Raw genomic sequence first — 19,099 nt, 5'->3', positions numbered from 1 at the left:
CGCAGGGTAAAGGAACTAAATCTATTACTTTAGCAATCTATTACTTTTAGCATTACTTGTGCCGTTTATAAGTTTGTAAGTTAGGCAAGAACAACTTTACAAAACACTTTCCACAGCAAATTCTGTCCGTTTATTTAGTTTCTGTTACCTGTAACCATTTCTGTAATCATTCATCTTGTGACAGTTTAACAACAGAGATCTTTGTTTAGTCTAAAATCCGTTGTTAATAAAGTGGATGCCACTTTGGATGACAATTGGGATTCTGCCAAAATGGTCCCATATTCATCACAATGACACTCAAATGAAATGCTATTCCAATAAGTACTGGATAAATTAAATGAATGGCATTTTCAGATGTACTTATGTACTTACTTACTTACCGGTACTTATATTTGTGTAAGTGCTTGACGTTATGGAATTCACTGATCTTTATTCTCACTGAATGACAGGATGTTTATATTAGATGAATGAACTGCTTGATGGATGAATTAATGAATGTTTTCCAGATGATGATGAGAAGGCAAAGAAAGATGCTGGAAAATGGTGGAAACCGTGGGTCTCTCAGCCTGGAGGTGAGTGATGACGCAAAACTGAACAAATCCAATTAAAACTCTGCCTGATGCTCTCTGAAGATTATCTGACTCACTGATTATATATATATATATATATATATATATATATATATATATATATATATATATATATATATTAGGGTGCATCAAAATACACATTTTCAGAATATTGATCTGTCTGGGTGCTAAAAGTGTTACCATCCATGGAAAAACAACACATGCAAAATATTTTTGCAATACGTGGTGATCTAGGGGTACAACGGCACATCAGCTTTTTCGGCAGCAGGGGGTAACTGATCAATTGGTTCATTTTATGCCATTCTCTGGTTCCATCACTTTGGGCTTAGGTTTCAATGTTTGGTTTAAAAAAGAAGAAGCAGCAAGCCATGTGGCAAAGAATTCACCTTCACAATTTTATTATCTTCCAAAAAATCTCTGCTAAATTAATCATTCCCACAAGAATGTTCTAAACTTCAACTTTCTCTGCTTTGGGTCCCTAGCCTAACATAACCAATAACCATTCCTGTCCGAGTTACATTGGGGAGGGGAAAACATAACTGCCACGAGAACTTGAGAGCTGATCTGTCTCGCGGGGGGGTGGGGGGGGGGGGGAGGGGGGGGGGTGACATTGATGGTCCACACAACACAGAGGAGGAGCAAACATACAGCAGCCATTTCTGTTGGTGCTCTCTGTCCTGTCATCTGTTTTCTCTCAATTGAAGCTGCCCTATATTAAAGGTATGTATTCAAGGTGCATGATTGAAAATTATATATTATTACTTGTCAACTAATTAGAATATCGTGGAAATATCATGGAAAAGTTCGTTTTTTAGGCAGTTATTAAAGCAAAAGGATTCCCGACCAAGTATTGAGTGCAGGCATGAACATAACTTTTCAGAAGATCGACATTTCTGTTTTGAAAATACACTTTTTTTATGTGATATTTAATTTGTTGAAATACTGTTTTGGGGGTTTTTATGAGCTGGAAGCCAAACGTATGCAAAGTTAAAGCAGCTACGAGCAACTTTTTGATTGTTTTTTATTGTTATTAAACAGTATAATTATAATATTGATGCATCACATATTACCTATAATAGTAGCTGAGACCAAAGCCGTGTGAATTGGAGTTTGCTCTCTTGGTGCTTATAGAGTCTCTGTCTGCTTCATTAATGTTACACCCGGACCGTCTACAACCGGAAGTGAAACAAAACGGTTTACGGCAGCTCCCTGCTTCCGCCGGCTCTGCCTAGCAACGCACCATAAACAAGCGAACGCCAGCTAGCTACAACCAGGGGCTAGCTACAACCAGGGGCTAGCTACTCTCGTGAACACCTCTCGTCGTTATATTCTAACAGTTTGTTTGGAAGTTATTTTGTGGTTATGGCCGAACTGCGAGATCATGATTACGTCGCCAGTGCAAATTACGTGGCCGGTGCAAAGAAAAAAAGGAAGATTATTCCCCGTACCGACCAACAAAGAGAACGCAAGAGGATGCATGATAAATCACGCGATAAAACACGCATCAACATAGGTCGCGCATTCTGCAGATGGGAGAGAATTTCGGGATATGAAGGGTTTTAAAACAGACGATGAAGTGGCTGTTTTCCTCCTAGACAGGTATGTGATATGTATATTTTATTTCTCAAATACTGTAGAGGACGTGATTTTGCTATTTACGTTGTATGCTACCATGCGTCGGCTAACTGGAGCTCATTGTTACTGTATTTCAGCTATCGACCAATGCAATCAACACCATGTGTGTATGCTTTTGTTATAAATGAAGCCTACTGTATGTTCCATTGTATGCCTGGTAGATAGCACCACGGCATGATGGATGCAAAAGGCTAACGTGATGTAACGTTACCTGGGAGTTATACAGTTATGTCACGGTGTAGGCTGCATTTACTGTAATACAGATTTGATTGATAACGCTACTTTTTCGTTTGCCATTTCAACCGTGCCAAAATACGTTACATGTTGCTGTTGGTAATCAATGAGTCTAGTGGTATATAACGTAACGTTACACGGTTGGGGAAGCCATTTACCCGCAGATATATTTAGCCTACAGTTGATCTGAAATTGGAAGAAACTCTCAGCCTCTTCACAAAGAGCTTGGTAAACCTAGTTTACCCTCTTGTATCAACGTTTTTGAAGATACAATGGTGATGATAATGTTAGCTTTCTCGACAATATTACTATTACCGAGTGCCCTAAAGAGTTTCACTTGGTGCTAATGTTTGGCTATTACAGTAACTATGAACGCGACTGTAACAAAGTTTACTAGTTTTTCCAAATACTTTTCAACATCCTCGTCTGACATAATCTATTACGTAGCCAAAAAATAGGTAGATTACCTCGTCGCTCTGCATCCTGAGAAACAGCAGGGTTTTGAAAAAATGAAAAATAAACTTGGAGCGTCTTTCATTCATTCACTGGTCAAAGGAGAGAATGGAGGCGTGGAGTGTTGTGATGTTGTCGGGAGCCGGGCAGGAGGAGGAGAAGCCAGGAGTTTTACGACAGTAAACAGTACCACTTTTGTTCAGAGAGGGGCGCCAAAAACAACCCAATGAAACAGTGAAAAGTTGCTCGTAGCTGCTTTAAACAAATAAATACTTGAAATACTTTACTTTGTGTGTAATGGATCTATAATCATATGGAATATCTATGGAATCTAAGGAATTATGGGAAAAAAGTAACTTTTCCACGATATTCTAATTCCTTGATGAGTACCTGTATAATATATTAATATAATAATATATTATTTTGTGTTTTTTCATGGTTACACCATTTCACATTATATTACTTTACACCTGCCAGAGGGATCCAGCTCTCACAAAATGCTGCCGCCGCCTTCAAGCTCCCGCACGAGCAGCCGCAGCCTGATCTTCGGTCTGGGTGCCAGCATCACTGATGGAGATGGCATCATCACTGGCGCCAAGCTACCAAGTGGTCGCCAAATCTTGAGGTGCATGATGTATAACAGTGACATGCAACTGCATACCAAGCGACCAGGTTCGATGGGAGCTTTGACACGGTTCGAGGCGGCCAAGGTCGTCTTGGAGCAGGTGCGGCCATTTTATGGGAAGGCCAATATCCCGATGGTGAGCGATCGTCGAGCATGCGACAAGATGGTGGCGCTTGTCGACGCTAACAACAAGCTACGGTTCATTCCGCAGGACAGGCGCTGCAGTGAGGCTACAGCTCGACTAGTGGACGCAATGGAGCACAGGCTGGATGCCACATTCCCGCTGTGGTCTCCAAACGCAGAGGAGATGATCCACAATCCAGAGGACATTGCTTTCCTGGCCAGCATGAAGGGCGACAGAGTGGCCACATTTGGAGCGTTTGATGCCAAGCTGCAATCCAAGGTGAAGCGGCGTCAGGAGCGTGAAGCAGCCCAGCAGGCATACCATAACAAGGAGCAGCAGAAGATGACTGCAGCGTCCAGCATGGCGGTGTTGGAAAGCCAAAGTGATGAGGATAGCGACGCAGATGAAACAGCTGCTCCACCGGCTGAGGACACACCCACCCGCGAGTATAAGAAGACTGGCACCACAGCCTTCATTCCATCCAACATCCTCAGCCGGCCGAGTCTTGTGTCACTGGCTACACGGTTGAAGATCACACCAATGCAGCAGGCTGCCTTCACGCGCGGCCTGATCGAGGAGTCAGGTGGTAATTCGGCAAAGATCTCTACATCCTACGTGACAGCAGACCGAGCACGCCGCCACGTGCTGGAGGCAATCAGTGAGGAACGGCACGAGCAGTGGACACCACCTCCCATGTGCACCCTACACTGGGACAGTAAGTTGACGCCAATGCTCAACAATGTACACCAGTTAGAGGAGCGTCTGACAGTGGTGGTCGGAGATGCGGAGCGGCTCAAACTGCTCGGTGTGCCAGCATTCATGAAGGGGACAGACGAAGCATGTGGAACGATCATCGCCCGGCTGACGTGCAAGCTGCTGCAGGAGTGGTGCTGTGCTGACCAGGTTGTCAACATGGCATTTGACACCACCGCATCTCACGGCAGCCTGCATCGCCATTCAGCTCTCAATGGGTCGACCACTGCTCTGGTCTGGGTGTCGGCACCACATCGGCGAGGTGCTCCTCAGCCACATTTTCACTGACCTCAAGGTGGAGACGTCACGCTCGCCAGAGGTTACATTGTTTACACGTCTGCGGGATAACTGGAACCTGGTGCCACACAAGGACAGTGACCCATTGTCCCGTTACATTCCAGACGCCGCCGAACCACCGTTCCTGGTCAAGTTGCGTGGTGAATTCATTGAGTGTGCTGCAGGAGTGCTTGACTGCAAGCGAGGTGACTACCGTGAGTTCGTGCAGCTGTGTCGTGTGTATCTGGGTGCAGACGGTCCAGCGCACACTCCAGTTACCTTCCAACGGCCGGGAGCACTGCACAAGGCGCGATGGATGGCCAAGCTGCTCTACACACTCAAACTGGCCTTGATGGAACAGCACATTGCGTTGCTTCCTCAGGGCACCATCACCAGGCGGCAGCAGGTGCTGAAGATTCGGGCATTTGCCAACTTTATCACGCACATCTACGCAACGTGGTGGCTGACCTGCGACACGGCCGTAGATGCAGCATGGAATGATCTCACACTCTACCGCCACCTGTATGCTTACAAGTCTGTTGACGAGGGCATCACAGCATCAGCGATTAAGGCGCTGGAGCGGCACCTATGGTACCTGACAGGCGAGATGCTGCCCCTGGCACTCTTCAGCACCAAGGTGCCAGTTGGCGAGCGGCGCGCACTTGCAAATGCCATCTTAGAGCACAAGCCGGCTGATGTCCCAATGCGAGCCCCACAGCTCCGCTTTGCCACTGGTTTCGGCAAGCCGAAGTTCCCGACCCTCTCGCCGACCACCAGCTTGGCCGACCTCGCCAACCCAGACTGCTGGTTCGGCATGTATCAGCTGCACATTGATCCAGCGTTTCTTTCGCTTGATGTAGAGGATTGGGCTACCAGTGCGGAATTCCAGATGGGTGCGGTGAATGTACGTGCCATCAATGTTGTGAATGACTGCGCCGAGCGTGGCGTCAAACTCACATCAGACTTTGTGGCAGCAGCCAGGGGAGAGGAGCATCTGCAGAATGTACTGCAGGCAGTGGAGCATGACCGCTCTAAACAGCCAAAACTGCGCAACTGCAAGCGCAAGCTGGACCAGGACTAGGACTCTAGTCGTTGCTCAATGGTTGCTTCAATGTTCTCAAATAAATAAATGTTCTATTCAAATTCAAATGTTCTGTTAAAAAATAAATACATCTTGTTCTATTCAAAATGTTGTTCTATGCATTTCTAAAATTTGCCTTGACCCAAAAAGGCAGATTTTCGTATTTTTCACATGCTGTGTTGCACCCCTAAATCTCAATCAATTTTCCCAAAACTTTGCAAAAGTCATTTTTATGTGTCTCATAACAAAATGCAACCCCAGACAGTTTGATATGTTGAGATTTCATTTTTGCATTGCAATTTGATGCACCCTAATATATATATATATAACCCACAGAGCCTTAGCCCTCCATGCACCGAAGGGTCTTTCAATGCTGCTGTGTAGCACTAGCTCTATTGCAGCGGATTGGGCATGATCAACCCTTCCGCGGGCAACGCTGCAGACAGAGTAGGAAGGCTGATCCGTGAGCGGCTGCTTCTGGGACACGGGTCGGGGTCTTAATCGGCCTCGGCTGGGTCTACTGGGCGAGGGTGTATGATGTTGGACAGACCCGAAACACCTTACGACCCCAGTTAACATCACTGATGACGCGTCCCAGCGCATGCTGAAGCATTGTATCTAGAACTATATATATATATATATATATATATATATATATATATATATATATATATATATATATATATAAGGGTTATTTTGCTTTCATTTGGCTCTTGTTTACTGTTGTGTTGTCTTCAATTTCGGTCTGGTGTTCTGTTTTTAATTCTAGCTTTTATTGTGAAGCACCTTGTAACCTTGGTTTAAGGTGCTACCTACAGTAAATGCAGTAAAGACACAAAAATGCTTGTTTATTTCCTGCTTTTTCCCCTGGTATCCTTTCTTTCCCTGCGTGTGGAATAGAAGTGAATAGTGCCTTGCTCATGGGCAGCACAGTAGAAGAGGTGGAGGTGATCTAATAATATTGGATGTTGTGTTTGATGCAGTGGAAAACAACTGTGGCTACCACCTGTTTGAGAGTGACAGCGAGGAGGACGAGGAGGAAGATCAGGAAAAGAAAGAGGAGGCGGCACCACCAAAGAAGAAATCTGCTTTTCAGGTGAGAGCCAAAACACCGGAAACAAGAAAGACATATCAAGAAAGAAAGACATATTTGTGTGTGTGTGTGTGTGTGTGTGTGTGTGTGTGTGTGTGTGTGTGTGTGTGTGTGTGTGTGTGTGTGTGTGTGTGTGTGTTTGCGTGCGTGCGTGCGTGCGTGCGTGCGTGTGTGTGTGTGTGTGCATGTGGGTTTTTTTGTGTGTGGGTGGGCGGGCGTGTTGCGTGCACATGCGTACGTGTATATATATACAGTATATATATATTTTAAGAGTCTCATGAGGATGATAACATTTTCTAAACCATGGGATCCTTAAATTCAAATAAAAACAAAATTCACCAAAATGAGAGGTTTTCAGCTGACGGCAGTGGAATACATCTGACGTCTCTGTAATGTGACATCAGTCAAGTTGTGTTATCTACCTTCCATGTTGCAGTTGGCCTACGAAGCGTGGATCACCAGCTCCAAGTCGGCCCTGAAGGACCTCAAGAAGCAGAAGAAGAAGATCAAGAAAGAAGAGAAGAAAAGAGCGAAGAGAGAGCTGGAGGAAGAGCAGGGTGACAACGGTTTAATACACAGCATCGTGCACCATATATGTCTCACCTAACAGGCCAAAATGATACTGCATGTCCAAAAACAAGTTACTTCAAGTCAACTAAAATTCCGATTCCCTTTTCCAGGCATTGAGAGAGCAGATTCCAGTGAGGATGAATTGGAAAGCTGTGTGGAGGAAAAGGGGGAGGAGGAGAAGGGTAAACCAAGAAACAAAAAATACGGGGGGGGGGGGGGGTGGTTATTAAATGACCTTACCATAACTCACATACCAACTCTTGACACTTTTCCCCCCCCTGACAGAAAACATCGTGCAGCGCCTCATCAGCACCCTGAAGTTCGGCTTTGTGTTCATCCAGTCTCTCATGGACGACGTGACGGAGGGTCTGAACTCCTTCTGCAAAGACAACCTGGACATCTCCAAGGTGCTGCGCTTTGAGAGAGCGCTGCTCAGCCAGCAGCAGAAGAAGGTGGGAGGACACTTTGTGACAGTTAACAAAAGCTTAAGGTTATGAATATAACCCCGCTTCTATGATTGCTTTGTTTGTATGAAAAGTGTTCTATAAATAAAGTTTATTATTATTATTATATAGTACGGTATATACACACGGCAGATATATTTTGGAGTATATTAGCGAGCAGTGGACAACTGGGGGACTTTCTGGTGTCAGGACAGCTTTTCTTTGGTTGTCCCCCCCCTTCCCTCTCTCCCCTCTCCCAGGAATAGTGCTGGGCTGTGAAGCCATTTGAACATGGTGGCGAAGCTCTGTATTGCAAGTCACGTGACGCCATGCAGCCCAGAAAGGAAAATTCCCATCCACTTGCATTGGAACCCCGGCAGCTGTTAAACCCAGGCGAATTTTTTCCGGGTGTCACTCAAAGTATAAAACGACTCTTTTAATTATCAAATAATTGTTTATGGGGCATTTTTTCTTCAGAAGCCAATAAGAGCCGTTTACGGGTGTATTTCCTTCATCGACATCTATATCCATGGGTGGGAGGGGTGGGAGACGTCATGGAATACATCATGGCACACATGCGCACTTCGCCTTAGGCCGCATGGTCAGGAAGTAAAACCAGGAAGAAAAACCCCCCGTGATGGCTTCATGCGCCAGTGAGCAACCTCTGTCTGAATGCATGGGTGGGCGTGGCACGTCCCCTATCCAGTTCTTTTAATACATCCATGCTCTCTCCCCCCTCCCCTCTCTCTCCCCCTCCCCTCTCTCCCCTCTCTCCCCCCTCCCCTCTCTCCCCTCCCCCCCCCCCCCCCTCCCCTCCACAGGGCAGAGAGGTGAGTCAGCAGAGTGTGAAGCAGTTTTACGACAGCTGGCTGTCCCGTCAGAACACCTTGTCGTCTCAAGACGGGATGGACGACGCCCTGGCCCCGCCCCCCTCGCCCCCTGCTGGGCCCTCGTCGCATCACGCCTACACCAGGCTGAAGAGCCAGGCCTCCAAGGTGTCCTGGGGCAGCAGCGTCTCCAGGTACATTTATTTATGGGTGTACTGTAGAAATCACACAGAACCTCAGACTGTATGATATTATAGCAGATTTCCTTTGCTTCGTCCTTTTCATTATTTTCCTTGTTTTTCTTGTCTCTCTTTTTCTGACCCTGTAACACAACATGGCTCTCTTTGTCTCTTACTGCGTGCTTTAGCTTTCTCTTTCTCTTCATGTTCATGTATGCAAGGGTGAAAGACACGGTTTACATTTACTCACATTACTGTCATTGAGTCGTTTTTCGTAAACTTGTGCTTCTTTGAGTATTTCTTAAAGTCAGTACTTTTACTTTTACTTGGGTACGTTTTTACTGAAGTATTGTGCTAATCTACATTTTCAATCATACCCATTACAGGTTATACATTTGATATCTCCATAAGCATCAGAAATGGGACCATCTGGCTTTATTTTATGTACCACTTATCCACTTTTTTATCTACGATTGTGTGTCAGCATTTGTGCCAACATATATATATATATATAAATATATCAGTGGTGGCTGGTGAGCTTGGAAACAGGGGAGGAAGCTAGTGCGGCGACCAAAGGTCGCCCCCCCTTTTTGGCGGCGACCAAAGGTCGCCGGCGGAAAAAATTTTGGCTTTTTTTTTTCACGTGTGTGCGCGCGCGCGCGCATGTGTGTGTGTGTATTTGCCATGTTTCCCATGCTGTCAAGCCTCTTAGCTTTCCACCCAGTGAGGAGCATTGCATTAGCACCCAGTGAGAGGACTACAGGACGGAACAGCACCTGGCACCTGAGGCGGTCCCAGGGAAAATATGACGTGTGCTCTGCTGCTGATACTCTCACCCACAAGCAGTTTTTGCCCAAAACGCCCAAATCTCATTTTAAATTAGCATTAGGATTAGACTGTTGTGATGTCATTATTCAGTTTTAACCATCAATAATTGTTCCTTTTCTCATTATTTCATTTCTCAGAGTAAATACTGTATATTTATTTCGAGATTTTTGTCAATTATTTGTGCTGTTATGGTTATAATTAGCCTAGTTACTCACTTCTACACTATCTTAGATTGTGTTACTTATGGATGGCATGGAATTATGGTGAAAATAGATTATCCCCCCTTTTTGCTGGGGACCCCACTTTGAAAACCACTGGCTTAGGCTAGAACTGTTGCGAGAAGGTTTCAGGATTTATCTCTATGCATTAGGCTGTGATTACTATTTATATAAATCTATTTATTCACATAGATTCATGATATATTATGGTATACAGCCTACCTGTGACATCAATGTTTTGATTCATCCTATGATGTCTCACACTCAGGTGTGCTTTCACAAGACAGGTGTTGTCCATTCAATCAGCTAACCTGTCTTTATAATGGCTGTCTTGCACTGTTTGTATGATACTTGACAAAGTCTATGGCCGAAACTGTTGTCAAATAGCGTTAAATTACACTTAATTGCATCTGGAACGAGAGTGTGTCTTCCTGTGAACAGTGCTGCACTACTCATTTAGTTATCAACTTTGGAGCGTTATTTACCCCCCCTTCCCGACATCCTAGGTTGACATGCTTCATCCCAATCGATTCCTTATTTCTTCTACTTTCATATGATATAAAGATCACCACTCAAGCTTTAAAATTGAGCCCGCTGTCAGCTATCGATTTACAGGCCAAATTCAGTTAAAAAATGTGTGAATTTAAAGTTCGCGGGTTTTAGTATAAGAAATTACAGGATGAAACTTCAATACGACAAAAATAGCGCTGCTCGGTGAACCATTTCCACGCCGAATTTAATAGAAGCTTCGGATAACTTGAAATCAATTGACTTACTTGAATATCCGTGCTGTCTGTAGGGGAAACGCTGCAGTCGAGACGTTGCAAATATTCCAGTTTTCTGACATTGCAAAAAGCCCGTATCGCGCAGCTCGTCTCCCCGCAACTCGAAACTCGTTTTGGTGGTAATCCAATATCAACGACTGTCTGGCTTGTGAACACTTACTGATTGATAAAAAAGTAAATAAAAATAAGAGGGAAATATGATATGCTGCTACTGTCTCAGTAAATCCTTCCTGTCAGGTCAAGCAGTGGATTTCACCTCCTTGATTCAGCGTGAGAGACCACACACCAGGCAGTGGAACAACGTTGCCGATTTTCAGACGTATTCATCAGCATTGGACAATACAGAATGTCAATCAATGTCAAGCAATCTATCTATCAAACAACAACCAATTAGGGTTTCACCTGGTTTCACGGGCTAAGGGAGAGCTCCCCTCCTCCTCAATCTGATTCGTTGGAAAACACATCACTCTCACTGTTTTCTGTGAATTGCAAGTCTTTTTCAACCAATCTTATTTTTTCATTAGATAAATTACCAAATAAATCAAGCCCACAGGGCGGGTGTTTTTTTAATCCCCTCCCCCATGCTGGGACCAGGGCCAGAGTGACTCGTCTGCATGGAGCTATATAATGAATGAAAAAATGAGCGTCTGCACATAAGAAAAAACACATTTGATTGATATTTTATTATAAAAAAAAATATGAAAAATGAAAAATATAAAAATAAAAATAAAAAATATATTTTTTTAATATATATATTTTTTTATATAAAATCCCCAATCTAATAGAGGAGGACCATCCTCCTATGCCTCACTGGAAAAACCTCATCTGAAATATATATATATATATATATATATATATATATATATATATATATATATATATATATATAACACTAATACAATACAGTCTAACCCAGCTCTTTCTCCTCTGCTTCCTGTTTCCTGTCTTCTCTCCCAGCTGTATGACGGATGAGACGATGCTGGGCTCCCGGCAGCCCACCCAGGAGGAGCTGGAGGAGTCTCCTGTTGCAGCGCCCCCTGCTGACCTGCTGAGGCGGCGCCTGCTGAAGACCGGCAACGTCGACCTCACCTCCTTCGAAGGCGATGAACCTTCACCCAGGTGATGAACCTTCACCCAGGTGCTGAACCTTCACCCAGGTGATGAACCTTCATCACCCAGGTGATGAACCTTCATCACCCAGGTGATGAACCTTCTTCACCCAGGTGCTGAACCTTCACCCAGGTGATGAACCTTCACCCAGGTGATGAACCTTCATCACCCAGGTGATGAACCTTCATCACCCAGGTGATGAACCTTCTTCACCCAGGTGCTGAACCTTCACCCAGGTGATGAACCTTCATCACCCAGGTGATGAACCTTCATCACCCAGGTGATGAACCTTCTTCACCCAGGTGCTGAACCTTCACCCAGGTGATGAACCTTCACCCAGGTGATGAACCTTCACCCAGGTGATGAACCTTCACCCAGGTGCTGAACCTTCACCCAGGTGATGAACCTTCACCCAGGTGATGAACCTTCACCCAGGTGATGAACCTTCACCCAGGTGATGAACCTTCACCCAGGTGCTGAACCTTCACCCAGGTGATGAACCTTCACCCAGGTGCTGCGGAGGCTCTGGTTGCACACAGTAACAAAAAAACTCTTTGGAGGAGTTTACACCTAATTGGCCTTTCACTGCGGCAAGATGCGGACATTGTTGCCAGCAAGTCATGCAAACGAATGAAAGGGGTTTCCATACTTTCCCAACTCAAATCAGATCAGAAAAGCCTTCACTCAAATCAGATCAGAAAAGCCTTCACTCAAATCAGATCAGAAAAGCCTTCACTCAAATCAGATCAGAAAAGCCTTCACTCAAATCAGATCAGAAAAGCCTTCACTCAAATCAGATCAGAAAAGCCTTCACTCAAATCAGATCAGAAACGCCTTCACTCAAATCAGATCAGAAAAGCCTTCACTCCTTCCTGATACATATGTGGTCATGTACAATAGATAATATCACCATTTACAACCGTGTTACAAACAGTACAGTGCATCCTTTATATTGTGCACATTGGGCTGATGCTTCAATTGGATTTGTGTCTCTCTCCTTTGCTCCAAAGCTTTGAAGATGGTGTTCCTCAGAAGGAGGAAGCTGAGAAAGAGGAAGCTGAGAAAGAGGAAGCTGAGAAAGAGGAAGCTGAGGAAGAGGAAGCTGAGGAAGAGGACAGGGAGGAGGAGGAGAAACAGGAAGAACAACAAGAAGATAAAGAGGATGAGGAGGTCACCGAGGATGAGAAGAAACAGGAGCAACAAGAGGAGGAGGAGAAGGAGCAGTGTGAGAAGGAGGTGCAAGTGTGGGGAGAGGACTCACAGGAGAGAGAAGAAGAGGAGCACCATGAATACCTAGAAGGCATCTCTCTGGGCTTCAGGGAGGGTGACGGAGACAAAATTCTCCATCTCCCAGAATCCCCCAGACCTCTGAGTGAAACCAGGAACCTCACTGCCAGCGAGCTGCTGCTCAACAAGTGAGTCATCCTTCAGAAATGTAGTAGGTTCGAGCCCTGTGTTACCTCCGGCTTGGTCGGGCGTCCATACAAGCACAATTGGCCGTGTCTGCGGGTAGGAAACCGGATGAAGGGTATGTGTCCTGGTCGCTGCACCAGTGCCTCCTCATGGCCTGTTCAGCGGGGAGGAGAACTGGGGGGAATAGCGTGATCCTCCCTCGCTGTCAGGTGACAAGGAGCGACTGACGACTTCACGTGTATCGGAGGAAGCATGTGCTAGTCTACAACTCTCCCCCCCCCCAGATCAGCAGAGGGAGCGGAGCAACGTCCGGGACAGCTTGACAGGGGGAATTGGTACAAGTACAATTTGGGAGAAAACGTGGGTGAAATCAGAAAAAATGAAATAAACAGCAGTTAAAAACATGAGGCAGGATTTATTTACCTTTAGATTGTTATTCGATTCTAGTATACAACTGTTACTTTTATATTATATACTAACTGTTACTATTGACGACAAAGACCTTATTCTTATGTTTCACATCCTTTTTTAAAGATCTAGCCAGCAGCTTTGGGCCATTCATCAAGTAAATTGAGAATGCATAGTAAAACAAATAGAAGGTGAATTGAAATGAGTTTGTCTTGACATGATAAATTACAAACATTATGACTCAAATAAAAGAGCGTTAAACAAATCGATTGCATTCGATCTTAATGTATGGATTACGATTACATGTTCTGCATCAAATACCACCTGAAATGAACCTTTGATAACATTTTATCAATATTTAGTATGTTTCAGAACGATGAGATCTCCGGGTCTGATAAGTTCTACCACACGCTGCCGCGGCCCGTCCGGCTGCTCTTCGCCCTCTACAACACCATGGTGTCCAAGTCGGAGATGCTGTGTTACTTCGTCATCATCCTCAACCACATCATGTCCGCTTCCTTCCTCACCCTCATCTTGCCCATCCTCATCTTCCTCTGGGCCATGCTGTCGGTGCCCCGGCCCACCAAACGCTTCTGGATGACCGCTATAATATACACAGAAGTATGTTATGATGGTGTTTAGCATGATCCTCCAATGCTGTAGTATAGTTTGTCCATTTTGGACAAAAATGGATACCAGAGGTTTATTTCTTAGTACGCTACTTACAAAACACAGATGATTACCGTATATCCTTTAAAACAGTAGGTCTCAACCCTCTTGACTTGTGAACTCTTGTTTCATTTGATTACTTTTCAGAGGCCTAGAGGTTTAAAACTACGGTATTTAATATTTCATAAGAAAAAAGCAAATATTAAGGAAAAATCTGGAAAGATTGGCATAATAAAGTTGTATTAAGTTGTATTGTAGATATGTTTTTCCCAATCCATAAATCACCTCACGACGCCCCAAAATTACATTGTGACCCCCTTAAGATTTTTCTAACTCAATGAAATGATGCTTGAAATTGAGTAGTTTATGTATTTCAGTAGACATTGGTTACAGTAATATCACTGCATAGATTTTCAGCATAGTTGACACATTATACAGTATATTTGTGTCAGGGAGAAATATCTGAAATTTATCATCCAGTAACTCTAAAATACAGATAATTCAGTTTGTAAAAGGGGTATGATTCTGTCCACCAAGGACTTGAACTACCCTCTGTGTTTTAAAAGGTACCGTGATTTAACTTTGTGCTATGATTTTGTCAGCATCAAATTTTAGTTCTTTATGTCCCGAGGACTGCCGGTGAAAACTAACTTCGGGCTAATCCCGGCACTTTTACTGTTGACATGTATGGATGATTCTATATGTGTAAACTGTTTTATTAATGTGCACTGTCCTGTCCAACTAAACAATAAAGTAAAGTAAGCATCACATTCCACATGGAGGACCAGTTTTAGACCTAAACTCTTGAACCTTCTGTTCCCAGCTGACGGTTGTGGTGAAGTACTTTTCCCAGTTTGGCTTCTTCCCCTGGACCACCTCCGCCTACCGCGGCATGTTCGGCGAGGACCCGTTCGCCATGCCCAACATCATCGGGGTGGAGAAGAAAGACGGCTACGTTTTCTTCGACCTCATTCAGCTGCTGGCTCTCTTCTTCCACCGCTCCATCCTCAAGGTACCGTGGACACTGAGGAACAGAGGTGTGACCAGGTCCACTCTGCTCAAGCCCCAATTAAGAGAGAAGATAAAAGATCTAGGACTTTTCAATAGACCTTATTCGATTGACGTCACTCACGTACGGGCACGCCCACCGCCGCCATATTGTTGACATTCCGCAGCGCGCTGTTTAAAAGTGACTGACAGCTGTCATAGCTTAGGACGCCAGCCAGCGTTACTTACTAGCCTTTTTTTTTTTTTTTACTTACTAGCCTATTTAATGCCATTTTTACTGCGTCAGGAGCTATTTCACAACAGCGATAGTGTGCTGTGTAATAATACACGGCTGTAGTAATAGCAGCAATAAAAGCCCAGGTGTTAGCTACTAGCTACTGTCCACAAACGTGAAGGGAAAGAGACTAGAGGCTAACGTTAGTAGCAAACATTGGGCTCATGCAAGCAAGCGTCAGATCAAACAAACATTTAACGTTAAGGTTATTTGCCTTTGCTGTCATGACAATGTTTGATGATGATGATGTCGTTGGTGGCACAAAAGTAAAAATGTCAGACCAATTTCCACAGATGAAATAGTTATAACGCTAGGACTCAAGGGATTTGAAAGCCTTCAGCTCCTGAGATGTGTAGCCTATGCCAATGCTGTCTGTATTCACAATGTCCGGTACGTTATACCTGGCAATATAATGAGTTATATTTACTCTAAGTCCGTTTTTTATAGGGGTCCGCACCTTCGACCAAACTTATTTTTTCATCACTTCTCTTTGACGAAGCCATAACTGTTGCTATACGCTCGGCCAGACTACGTTATGGCTGCGGTTTGTCATCAATATGGCGCCGTCCGGGGTTATCGAATAAGGTCTATACAATATGCTGTGTGTGTGTGTGTGTGTGTGGGGGGTGGGGGGTTGCGGCCCCCTTGCTTGGACCACACCCATTTTCAAACATGACCTAATTATTATTTTTATTATTTTACGTTTACGTTTTGTGGGAAGGGGGGGGGCAATGTGGGTGGCTGGCAATAAATGGTCATTCCATACAAATTAATTCTATTCTATATATATTCTATATATAAGTTCCCATCTTATAACTTTCAATCTGAGTCATTTACACAGAAACAAGATCTTCAAGACTTTAGAAACCTTTTCAAGCCACCAAAGTACAAGTCAAAATCAAGTATTCTCTTCATGCGTCATGTCTCAAGCAATTGAAATGTTGACTCAAGTCTCAGAACTGCTTTGAAATGTATCATCATGTTAAAGATATACCAGCGTAGTATTATGGTACACTAGGTACTACCACTCCAGCAGGCTGACATCAGATTGTGTTTGACAAACACTCTGTAATGTGCTCATGATCACTGCAGTGCCACGGCCTGTGGGACAACAAGGAGGTCGAGATGCCCGATTTCTTCAAGAAGATGAAGAAGAAAGTGGACAAGAAGAAGATGATGGGAGGAGACAAGCCGGGGGCGGAGCAGGGAGCCCGGCGTCGCCTGAAGTTCCTGCCTCTCCAGACTTCCACCACCTCCATGTTCTGCAGGGGGCAGAGAGGCGACTCTGGAGGTGAAGATTCAGACAAATAGCCTTCATTCAAGGGACATTAGGGTGTTTGAATCCAAGTCAACTCGGCTGCAAGACATGTTGTGGTTGAGCAAGAGAAGAGATTCTCACTTCTCTGCCATCACTATTTCTCTCTCCACCTGCACATGTCTAACCCACAGCTGAGCTGAATGCAACGCACCCATTCTTTCTCTGGGGCTTGTCAGAAGGCATTCTGGGAAATGGAGGAAATGACTACAGTAGCAGTAGTGCAGTAGAAGTAGACGAGATAGGTCCAGGGCAAGTGGGTACAACAAAAAAGTAAATAACTCTTGGAAGTCTTTGACATATCACAGGTATAGAAAAGTATAAAGCTTAATTTATACTTATTAGAAAGTGTCGCTCAGCACATGGTCGCAGACGAAAAAGAAAGTGTCGCTCATGGTGTTGCATTTATACTTCAGTGAACGTTCGCTTCTGTTTAACGGTCACGTGACACTCGAACGCTATTAAATGCTGACAGCCAAGAGAAGAGAGGGAACGCACAGTGAAACCACATCGGAGGCAAGATGTAACGTACTTGACTGCTGCCGCATATAAACGACACACAACTCACCTCCTCTCTCTCTCTGGGAAATGCACAATGTTCTTTGTGATTTTCACGAAGTCATAGATCAAGGACAGGCTGATAAAAATAGCGGGGACACGTTCATTCATTTCAATCGAGTGAAAACCAAAACAAGGAAGTCAAACGCATGCCGTCTATATAGCCAATCAGACTTGCGCGATACTATGACGTAGTCAGCGACACTAGACATTTCACCAGGTAGCAGACACTGCTCGCAGACACTTGAAAGTGTCGACTCAAGTCCTCATTTCTGTCGGCGACCGTTTCAAAAGTGTCGGCAGACGAAGCATAAATTGGGCTTAAGAGTCTCCACAGGGCAGATTTTTCCTTTTCTATGGGTCTACTGATCAAACTTAGCTGAACAGTGGCTCGATGAGTTCTTCTTTTCACACGTTCTTATCCCAGGATGGTTGACTGCACACATTTCAGTGACACCCTGCTTCACATTCATACAAGAATTTCACATTCAAGAAATATTGTAACCTGTCTCTACCTTAACCCATTGATACCTGATGCAGCATTTGCGTTTATATCCCTCATTTGTGTGTGTATCCCTTTAAGACCGCAAACCGCGTCATTCGGTTCTTAAAGGGATACACACAAATGCTGCATCAGGTATCAATGGGATGTACAGAGGATAAAGACATTCCACTTTGCTGTATAACAATAAGCCGACCTGATATGACCTGATGTGACCTGATATGACCTGATGTGACCTGATGTGACCTGATATGACCTGATATGACCTGATATGACCTGATATGACCTGATGTGACCTGATGTGACCTGATATGACCTGATGTGACCTGATATGACCTGATATGACCTGATGTGACCTGATATGACCTGATATGACCTGATGTGACCTGATATGACCTGATATGACCTGATATGACCTGATGTGACCTGATATGACCTGATATGACCTGATGTGACCTGATATGACCTGATGTGACCTGATATGACCTGATGTGACCGGATATGACCTGATGTGACCTGATGTGACCTGATATGACCTGATGTGACCTGATATGACCTGATGTGACCTGATATGACCTGATATGACCTGATGTGACCTGATATGACCTGATGTGACCTGATGTGACCTGATATGACCTGATATGACCTGATGTGACCTGATGTGACCTGATGTGACCTGATATGACCTGATGTGACCTGATATGACTCAAGACTTCCCAGCTCATATTTCATTGTTGTTGTTTTACTGGAGAGGTGAAGCCCAAGAAGCACAGCAGCAGGAAGAAGAGGCACCAGCACAAAGCTCCACTGACCAGGAAGCAGAGGATCAGACAGCAGATCAGAGAGAGGATGCTGCAGGCCAAAGCTGCCATCATAGAAGTGTGGGTTAACCTTTTGTATTGGGTCAGATTCAGATGGGTTAATGTTTTGTATTGGGTCAGATTCAGATGGGTTAATGTTTTGTATTGGGTCAGATTCAGATGGGTTAATGTTCTGTATTGGGTCAGGTTCAGATGGGTTAACGTTCTGTATTGGGTCAGCTTCAGATGGGTTCATGTTTTGTATTGGGTCAGATTCAGATGGGTTCATGTTTTGTATTGGGTCAGATTCAGATGGGTTAATGTTTTG

General features: G+C 44.4%; 1 protein-coding gene across 1 annotated transcript in view; it reads left to right on the top strand.

Moving 5' to 3' along the window:
- LOC310794526 (piezo-type mechanosensitive ion channel component 2) overlaps positions 1 to 19,099 on the top strand; it is a gene marked incomplete at its 5' end in the record, with an annotated part of 69,419 nt that overhangs the window by 37,682 nt on the left and 12,638 nt on the right. Inside the window, 13 exons of the mRNA XM_083656496.1 lie at positions 1 to 6; positions 507 to 572; positions 6,755 to 6,867; positions 7,301 to 7,421; positions 7,545 to 7,616; positions 7,720 to 7,886; positions 8,699 to 8,898; positions 11,672 to 11,833; positions 12,835 to 13,239; positions 14,008 to 14,266; positions 15,138 to 15,326; positions 16,689 to 16,887; positions 18,723 to 18,852. The exon at positions 1 to 6 is cut by the window's left edge and continues 77 nt beyond it. Of these exons, the coding sequence (XP_083512622.1) occupies positions 1 to 6; positions 507 to 572; positions 6,755 to 6,867; positions 7,301 to 7,421; positions 7,545 to 7,616; positions 7,720 to 7,886; positions 8,699 to 8,898; positions 11,672 to 11,833; positions 12,835 to 13,239; positions 14,008 to 14,266; positions 15,138 to 15,326; positions 16,689 to 16,887; positions 18,723 to 18,852 (2,089 nt within the window). The remainder of the gene's footprint in view (positions 7 to 506; positions 573 to 6,754; positions 6,868 to 7,300; positions 7,422 to 7,544; positions 7,617 to 7,719; positions 7,887 to 8,698; positions 8,899 to 11,671; positions 11,834 to 12,834; positions 13,240 to 14,007; positions 14,267 to 15,137; positions 15,327 to 16,688; positions 16,888 to 18,722; positions 18,853 to 19,099) is intronic.

Source organism: Poromitra crassiceps, assembly GCF_964638095.1.
Source record: "Poromitra crassiceps genome assembly, chromosome: 20".
In the NCBI taxonomy this organism is placed as follows: domain Eukaryota; kingdom Metazoa; phylum Chordata; class Actinopteri; order Beryciformes; family Melamphaidae; genus Poromitra; species Poromitra crassiceps.
This window is presented reverse-complemented; position numbering and strand designations above follow the sequence as displayed.